General features: G+C 39.5%; 1 protein-coding gene across 2 annotated transcripts; it reads left to right on the forward strand.

The window, feature by feature from the left end:
* Positions 1-1,126: 1,126 nt before the first annotated feature.
* Positions 1,127-5,924, forward strand: LOC105282842 (kinesin-like protein KIN-7N). Of its 2 annotated transcripts, XR_894590.3 has the most exons (7): positions 1,127-1,464; positions 2,773-3,007; positions 3,134-3,368; positions 3,487-3,818; positions 3,912-4,029; positions 4,132-5,191; positions 5,344-5,924. XR_894590.3 is itself a non-coding variant. In XM_011345103.3 (6 exons), exons 1-6 carry the CDS (start codon positions 1,320-1,322, stop codon positions 4,282-4,284), a joined length of 1,218 nt encoding a protein of 405 aa, XP_011343405.2. In that variant the 5' UTR covers positions 1,127-1,319; the 3' UTR covers positions 4,285-5,924. The 2 variants fall into 2 exon arrangements, 1 of the variants encoding a protein (XP_011343405.2); XM_011345103.3 differs by having other exon boundaries at positions 4,132-5,924.
* Positions 5,925-9,743: the final 3,819 nt, after the last annotated feature.

Consider the following 9,743-nt stretch of genomic DNA (forward strand, 5'->3'; position numbering starts at 1 on the left):
AGTTTCGGGGTTAGGAAATCTGTCATACCGGCGGTGTACAGGGACAGCGCAAAGTGACCGGGCATGCGTATATTCTCTGCTTTAATGATTAGAACAAAAGCTTTTTTTTATTCATTCTTTTTTATTACACTTCTGAAGTCACTTGGAAAAGATTCATTATATCCTTTATTTTATTTCCATTGTCAATAACCACAATTTGTAAAGAGATGTTGGATCTCAAGTTTAATCCAATAAACAAATCTTAAAATTAAATATATTCTTTTGCAGTTTTTACTTTCGAATAAAGTAGAGAATAATTTCTATTTAACTGTGATTTTGATTTTGGTTAAAGCAGAGAAAACTGTGTATTTAACTATTTGTGCTTTTGGTTATTTACTTTAACGATTCGATTTATATTAACAATTCACTGCTTTAAACAATTTTATGTAATATACATGCATAACAACGCGCATGCTCGGTCAGTGTGCACTACGCTCGTAGACCGCCGGTATGACAGATTTCTTAACCTCGAAACTGTCATTTTTCAGTAAGCTGTAACTTTGGTTCTATTTGAGAGCGACGATTTTCCTTCTCGCAATCTTTTTTTAGGACCAAAATATGCATTTCTACAAAGTTAGAAGGAAATCGGTGAGGAGGACCCGTCTCCTTCAGTTTTACCTTCATTTATAGTCTTAAATTATTTAAAGCGTTATTAATTTATCATATTGTTTCGTGAAGACTGCGAGTGGAATAAAGACAGACAGATATTCCCCCGGCCTCTGACGTCCCTCGTCAGCCTGCGAACATCGATCGGAACGCTTCTAGTGGCTACTAAAGAAATAAAAAGTGACACACAAAATGATCCATCTCCACCTCTGAAGTTTCCAGACTAGGGCCATCTAATCTTTTCCCCTAGGATGGAAAATGAAAAATGAAAATTTCGCGTGAATTTTAACGTTATGATTTACTGCTGAAATGAAGAAATTTTCATTTCTCATTTTCCATCCTAGGGGAAAAGTTACGTGATAGATGCCCTGTATATAAGACCGTGGTTAAAAGTACGGTGCAAGAAGTTACCATTCGCGCTTCTTTAATGTTTAGGACTCCGGCCGTGATGGGGCAGCAGTAGCGACGCATGCGTAGCGGCACGTAATTTGACTTTGGACAGGGCGCAAGTGCGCGAGCCGCGAACGCGTTCGGTGGTGTTCAGTTTTCTGCGAACTGTTGACGAGTGGGGTCGTAGCTCACGGTTGTTGATGTCATCGTAATGTGGGCCGTTCGAATGCGACGATAAGGCTGATGTTCCTCGATTAAACTGCTGAAACACGTTCTTACTCGCAATGATGGAGAACATTAAAGTGGCCATCAAGGTCAGGCCATTCATTAAGCGGGAAAAGGATGAAAATTTGCCTATTCAGTGGTCGGTTCACGGAAACAGCATCGTGGCTATTGACGCGAAGCTGAGAAAGCGGAGTGACGGATTCGGTACGTATAACGCCGACGTATCGAGATCTTAAGGGGGGAGCCTGCTTCAGAACGCTGAAAATAAGGTATATTTTACGAATTGTTTTTCGAGAAACTATACAGCGGATCATTATAAAACTTTGATGCATTTATTAGTACACGTTTAAAGATAAAAAAAATTATTTTTTGATTTGAATATATCGCTTGTAGAGGTCGTCCTGGAGAAATCTTAGTGCAGCCGCGTCGCCGGCATTGCAAATTGCTGAGCATTCTCCTGCCTCCGAATTTCGTCTAAACTGAAAAATTGAAATATCTTCTCGTTATTTATGAATTCCCATCGTCGATGAACCAAAGAGAGAAGAAAAAAGTTGAAAAGTGCCAAAATGGTGGAGCTTAGAACACAAAAGTACGATTTTTAGGCAAAGTTGTTGAACTTTTTCATGCAAAAATAATTGTTTAACTTAATGTTTTTATGAATATTAAAGGTTCATCGACGATGGGAATTCATAAATAACGAGAAAATATTTCAATTTTTCAGTTTGGATGAAATTTGGAGGCAGGAGAATGCTCACCAATTTACAATGCCGGCTGCACTAAGATGCCTCCAGGACGACCTCTACAGGCGATATATTCAAATAAAAAAATAATTTTTTTATCTTTAAACATGTACTAATAAATGCATCAAAGTTTTATAATGATCCGCTGTATAGTTTCTCCAAAAACAATTCGTAAAATTATACCTTATTTTCAGCGTTCTGAAGCAGGCTCCCCCCTTAAGATGCACAGAACTCGGAGTCTGTAAGAGTAAACACCGATCGGTCGCTTACAGATCAAACTGTACAGTTTGAAGCAACGTTGTTCCACTCGTCCTATTTGGAAGCGACCGATCGGTGTTTACATATCGCATTCGTCTCGAAAATCGCCGTATAAGACACGTGTATGTCTATGCTTTGAACTGTCTCCCGGTCTTTGTCCGATGGTTTCCCTCCAACACTTACGTGTCTATCTCGCGTTTCAAATAAGAGAAGCTGGCTGCATGATGTGGCCAAGAAAGGTTTATTCCGATTTCTGCGCGTAGAGGAGTCGATCGTGTGTTATATTACTTGGGTGAAGATTACAGAAGTGTGCAAATTTACTAGAATATAATTCCGTCGGTCAACATCTAATAAACCTGCTCACTTTTGTAATTTTCACGCAAGTAATATGATACACAATCGACCGCCAAGTTGCGCATGTAGACGCTCGTTTTTTTTCTTCTGTTTATCGTCTTTCATCCCTGATGGGATCCATGGCTATGTTGATGTACGACTTGCGATGTCCTATTTGCAGATCGCGTTTTCGATGCGAGTGCCACTAATGAGAACGTGTTCAGCACGATTGTAAAGCCTATCGTCGACGCTGCCGTCAATGGATTTAATGGCACAGTGTGCGCCTATGGACAGACTAGTTCAGGCAAAACCTATACTATGATAGGTACCTCGAAGGAACCTGGTATAATACCGTTGGCGGTCGATCACATTTTCGACGCAGTAGCCAACACCCCAGAACGCGAATTTTCATTGAGGTTGTTATTTAGCAAAAAGTCCTGAAAATTATCTTATCTGTTTTTGAAGAAATTCTTTTATCTGAACAAGTATAGACGCACTGTTAAAAGTTTTGTAACGTTTTAATTATGCATGTAACTTTTCAGAGTATCCTACTTCGAGATATACAATGAAAGAGTCAACGATCTCCTGAGCGAGAATGTAGTGGAACTCAAAATGTACAAAGACACAAACGACCAGGTGTTCGTGAAGTGCACGGAGAAGGTTGCGAACAGTCCAGAGAACGTTATGATAATAATGAACGAGGGCAATACGAACAGGAGGATAGGAAAGACGAACATGAACGAGTGTAGCAGCAGGAGCCACACAATATTTCGAATTGTAAGAATGCCAGTTTTTCTTTTTTCTAATTTCTAATTTTTGCGTGTGAAATATTTTATGAAATTATTGTAAAAATATTTAACCGAAAATGTCAGTAACAATCTATGCATTGTTATAGACGATCGAGAGTCGAGAAGCTGAGGCTGACTCGGATGGTGCAACACAAGTGGCGCAGTTAAATCTGGTGGATCTCGCTGGCTCGGCGAGAGCGCGGCAAACAGGTGCCACTGGCGTGCGTTTTAAGGAGGGATGCCACATTAACTGGTCCCTGTCCACGTTGGCGTTTGTAATCAAGCGACTGAGCGAGTCGCAAGGCGCTCAGAGATACATAAACTTCCGCGACAGCAAATTGACGAGATTGCTTCAGACTTCGCTGGGCGGAAACGCTATAACGGCAATAATATGCACGGTAACACCGGCCGCGCTGAACGAAACTCGACGCACACTATCGTTAGTACTTCATATACTTTTGGTTATAATTTGTTTAAATAATTGGCACATGTATAGCGTAACATGCTTTGATGATACTATTTCATTGTTTAGGTTTGCGTCCAAGGCTAGAAACATCAAAAATAAGCCTCAAGTGAACGAAGTCATGTCCGACGGTGTACTTATGAAACGTTACGCAAACCAGATTAATGAGATGAAAGCAGAATTAGAGGTAAATGTTATATTTACAACAAAAAAATAAGATGAAGACTTTTGTACAAGACGATTACTTTATGTATCTATGTGCTTATAAAATGAGTTTACTTCTACGCAGCAAGCGAAACGAGCTGGGCCGACGGAGTTTCTGGAAACCGAGGTTCTGAGAGCTAAGATGCAAGAAATGGATCGCATCAATCGGTATCTTGAGAAGTGTATCAAGATGTTGCAAGCTCGGATAGTCAACGATGATAGTCGCAACAACGCGTAATCGCGTAATCCCAGCATACAGCGAAAAGAAGAGAAACCTGATGTGTATATCCCTGCTTAAAAAGAACGATAGAATCAGATAGAAAAAAATCTATCTGATTGAATCGTGTTTTTGGTTCGTAAATTTCAGATTACGTATCTGAAATATTTGATAGGTTTTCTATAATTCTCTATCGTTTATATAGTATTGCTTAGATATAGTTTTTAATCGACTTCTATTGGATCGTGCTTTATCAAAAATCTATCTGATTGAATCGTGTTTTTGGTTCGTAAATTTCAGATTACGTATCTGAAATATTTGATAGGTTTTTTATAATTCTCTATCGTTTATATAGTATTGCTTAGATATAGTTTTAATCGACTTCTATCGGATCGTGCTTTATCAAAATTAATAATATTCTATCGTCTATTTAATCGTCAATTGCAGATTGTTTATCTAAACTAGTTGATGGATTTTCTATAGTTCTCTATCGTTTTTATCATATAGCTTAGATATCGTTTTTATCATATAGCTTAGATATCGTTTTTAATCAATTTCTATCTGATTGTGCTTTATTAAAAGTTACTTTTAATCTGATTGTGCTTTATTAAAAGTAACTTTTAATAAAGCACAATCAGATTAAAAGTAACTTTTAATAAAGCACAATCAGATTAATAGTAACTTTTAATAAAGCACAATCAGATAGAAATTGATTAAAAACGATATCTAAGCTATATGATAAAACCGATAGAGAACTATAGAAAATCTATCAACTATTTTAGATAAACAATCTGAAATTTACGGTTTAAATACACGATAGAATATGTACAAGCCGATCATGTCGTCGATTAACGAGATGTCACTCGACAAGTCGCTCAACGGATCATCCAATTACCGTTTATAGTACCTATTACCGAAGCAATGTGAGGTGAGTCGATTTTTACATGATGCAAGCTTGCAAATATTTATCGATTAATGAGGCAATAAAATAAAAATCAAAATATTGAAACTGAAACTACACTAAATTACACTAAATTACAGCATCGAATCGAGAAATCATATGTTGTATTATTTTCGCAGCGTTCCAAACTGCTTATGCCGTCTTCGAGCCGGAGCTTATGGAGAACGAGGAGGAATTCGTTGCAGAACGATGAAGATTCAGCGTTGAAGAATGAGATCGAGAAGCTTCAGGGAGACTTGTCCGCGCAGGAATCCACAGTTGATTGGTTGCAGAAGGAGGTCCCGCGCGTGCAACAGCTTCTGGAGGAAAAAGATCGCGACGGGGATGCGTTGAGACAGAGGATCAGCCTCGAGGCGCAGGAGATGATCAAGAGTAAGAGCCGAGTTCCAGATGAAGCTGAAAACGGAGAGGGAGGCGTACAACATGCGGATAGAGGAGCTCGCGCGTCTCGATCGACTCGATCAAAGCGAAAAAAATATGGAGCTAACGAACAACATCGAGGGTCTCGAAGCTAATCGGAAACAGCTGGAGAACATCATCGACTTGAAGACTAACGAACTGATGAGGAGCAATCAGTTATTCAGAAAATGCAGACCGAATCGGAACAACTCATGAACTCCTTTTCTTTCTCCAATTTTTGTGTTATATCGTCCTGTAAAAAATGGGACAATATAATGTGGCAGTAGTATTGAACGACTAACACACTTGCATGTATTTTCATTTCTTCCATTTTCAGGACAGAAACATTGATTGCACGAACAAAATTCCAGCATTGCCTATTGTCTATTCACTATAAACTTCTTCCCGTCTATTATAACAAAATATAAGACTATTAAAACTGTTTTCTTCGATAAATCTAGTTATATCACGTTGTGCTTATTTGCTGATCTTTGTTTACATTTGTTGCACCTTTCCTTAATCATGCTGAGAATTGTCAGCTACAATTACTGGACATTTCTATTTTGCTATTCTAAAATAAAAATAGCTAATGTTTTAATCAAAGCTGGAATTTAATTAATTAATTAATTACATTTTGGCTTTGATTAAAACATTAGTTATTTTTATTTTAGAATAGCAAAATAGAAAGGAATGTCCAGTGATTGTAGCTGATCGTTCTTAGTATGCAGAGCAAATAAGCACAATGTGATGTAACTAGATTTATCGAAGAAAACAGTATTAAAAGTCTTATATTTTGTTATAATGGACAGAAAAAAGTTTATAGTGAATAGACAATAGGCAATGCTGGAATCTGATGCCACAGGTGAGAAAAGTCGGAGATTCAAACGTGACAGTGTGTAACGAAAAATTTCTTGCGTTCCTATTGCTTTCAGTTTTCACTTTTCCTATCAAAAATTAAAATTTTTATGATCTTTAGAAGCGCGAAATGTATCGAAAACTTTGTTTTTATCGATGACACGATGTTAAAATCGTGATATCAAATCTTGTAGCTCAGTTGTCAGAACCGTGAAAATTAAAAAATGTATAATGAAAAATGTATATGATATATCGTCGAAAATTATTTTATAGTTCTACAGAATGTATCGGACAGATGTCAAAAATTTTAGCACATTTTACAGTGTTATTCTTCGCCTTTGACGTCATAAGTCACAGTGTACCTTAAAGATAGTCGACTTTATATATATATATATATATATCATTTTATTACAACTATTTTGCAAGTTTTAATTATTTCAATTTACTTGTCGAGTTTTGCTTTCTTTGATTCGTATCTCGCTATGTGTTTGTGTACTGACATAAGTATCATATAATTTATTTAATATTTAATATTATAATATCTTTGTCAGGTTCTTCTCCCACTTCTTCACGATAATATTGCGTGTCGTCATCTTCGTCTAACTCGCTCTTTTCGACTTTTCTTTTGCAATTTTCTTCGTCGTACGTATTCACACTGACTACAGCTGTAGTCCAGTTAGCGCTGCGAATGCTACGAAACACTTTAGCCTTTTTCTTTCTTTTTCATCAGAGAAATGTTGAAAGTTCGCGCATCGCGTTTTTCTGTATAACAATTTAGAAACTATTATCATCCCGATATTCGTCGGTCTTGCGAACAGCGTACAAAGAAATAAAGTGCATAATAATTGTAAAATTGTTAATGTTTCTATCGAGTTGAGTGAAGTGTGTGGAAGGGCCCTTTTGATTTGCGATGGCCCCGAGCGCGCCAAATTTTGACAAGTTGATTGGTGAACTTTAAATCTTTCCCGTTTAAGCGAGACCATCCCCACCACGTGCTACCAACTACCAAACTCAGTTTCTGACATCGATTGTCTTTCCTTGCGTGAGTCGTTCGATGGTTCGAGCTAACAACCTTCTATTCAGCTGCAACATGTCGCGTAAGCATCGTATTATCATCAAATATTAATAATATATATTAGGTTGTTCATTAAGTTCTGCGGTTTTTTTGCTCTAAATTAAAACATAAATCTATTGTACTTACACATTTATTCAATCTAGAATGTATTGTTCATCTTGATCGACCACCTTCTGCCAACGTTCTGGAAGAGACATAATGCCGCGTTTGTAGAAGTCGCGCGACTTCTGCGCGAAAAAGTCCTCCAAGTACGTTTGAATATCGTCCACTGAATTAAAGCGCTGCCCGTCGAGATTGTTTTGGAGTGACCGGGACAGATGGTAATCCGACGACGCAAGGTCTGGGGAGTACGGTGGGTGCTGCATGACTTCCCAGCCAAAGCACTTCAACTTCTTCTTGGTCACCAAAGCAGTGTGTGGTTTGACGTTGTCGTGGTGGAAGACAACGCCCTTCCTGTTCGCCAATTCCGGCCGCTTCTCCGCCACTGCCTGCTTCAATTTTTCTAACTGAGCGCAATGCTTCTCGGCGTCGATGGTCCGACCGCGCGGAAGCAGCTCGAAGTACAGGACGCCTCGCCAATCCCACCACACGCTCAGCATCACTTTCTTCGGATGCAAATCCGCTTTGGCAACCGATTGTGACGACTCACCCGGACCGCACCATGACCGCTTGCGTCGAATGTTGTTATATACCACCCATTTTTCATCTCCCGTGACCACCCGTTTGAGAAAGGCCTCCAGCGAGTTCCATTTCAGCAGGGATTCACAGATCATGACGCGGTCCAAAATGTTCTTTTCGGTGAGCTCGTGAGGGACCCAAACATCTGCTTTTTTCGACATCCCAAGTCGTTTTAATCGCTGCGCAACCGTTGTATGGGCGATGTCGAAGCGCTCCGCGATCTCCCGCGTCGTCAGGTGTCGGTCTGCTTTGATCGCGGCCACGATTTGGTCGTCGTCAGTGGTGGATGGACGACCGGAGCGAGCAGCATCGGAGACGTTCACATCTCCGGAACGAAAGCGCGCAAACCAACGCTGACAAGTGTCAGCGCTTATGGCCGAGTCCCCGTACACGCCACATATCTCACGTTGCGCGTCCGTCGCTTTTACTCCTTTGCGGAAGAAAAATAGCAAAATGTGCCGAAAATGCACCTTTTGATCCTCCATTTTCAATGAATAGCGCGTGCACACAACACGTCAAAACACAACAAAGACTCTGGCGAAATGTCAAGCGTTGTCTAACCTGTCACGGAGTATGCGGCAATCCGCGGTTCAGGCGATGCATGCTATCTTTTTCAATGGACAAACGCTATCTATCGAGAAAACCGCAGAACTTAATGAACAACCTAATACATGACAGAATATTATACATTATAAATATAATTATTTTTATTAGTATTATTATTATTATTATTATTTTCAGGCGACGACGAAATGAATGGGTTGGAAGAGTCGGCAAATCAGCTGCGGAGTTTGATACTGCTGCTGCAGAAGATGCGAAACCTGATACAATTGCTGTTGCCGCTGCTACAAGAGGAACAGTCGGCAGGAACAATAGATGAAACGATCGAAACAGCAGCAATAATTGTAAAAACGGCAGTGGCAATCACCAGAGCAGCCGCAGCACTAACAACACTTGCAGCAACAGTCCTAATAACAGCAGCAGCGACAGGAACATAGTATGTAACTATTGGGTCGTCCGGAAAGTTCGTGCCGATTTTGAAGGAAAATTCAAAGGCAACATTTTTTTATGTCGATAAATATTTATTGACTTATGTATGCACCGTTTTGTTTCACAACCTTTGTCCATCTTTCACGCAACTGGAAGATTCCATTCTCCCAGAACTTCTTAGGTTTCTCGGCGAAAAACTCCTCAAGGTGGTTTTTTATGTCGATCAAAGAGTCGAAGTTCTTGCCGCTAAGAGAATTTTGCACAGACCTAAATAAGTGAAAGTCTGAAGGTGCAAGGTCTGGTGAATACGGTGGGTAAGGTAGCACATCCCAGCCAAACTCCAACAATTTTTGTCGGGTAGTCAAAGAAACATGAGGTCTGGCATTGTCCTGATGGAACACGACGCCCTTCCTATTAGCTAATTCTGGACGTTTTTCCTGAATCGCTGTCTTTAATTCGTCCAGTTGCGAGCAGTACTTATCTGCATTTATCGTTTGGTTGTGTGGTAGGAGCTCATAATAT

The sequence above is a fragment of the Ooceraea biroi genome, chromosome 7 (assembly GCF_003672135.1).
Source record: "Ooceraea biroi isolate clonal line C1 chromosome 7, Obir_v5.4, whole genome shotgun sequence".
NCBI classification, from domain to species: Eukaryota; Metazoa; Arthropoda; class Insecta; order Hymenoptera; family Formicidae; genus Ooceraea; species Ooceraea biroi.

Coding starts and splice junctions, on each gene's coding strand:
- LOC105282842 (XM_011345103.3), top strand. CDS start 1,320: ATGATGGAGAACATTAAAGTGGCCATCAAGGTCAGGCCATTCATTAAG. Junction 3,369..3,486: donor GCCACACAATATTTCGAATT/GTAAGAATGCCA, acceptor GCATTGTTATAG/ACGATCGAGAGTCGAGAAGC. Junction 3,819..3,911: donor GAAACTCGACGCACACTATC/GTTAGTACTTCA, acceptor TTCATTGTTTAG/GTTTGCGTCCAAGGCTAGAA.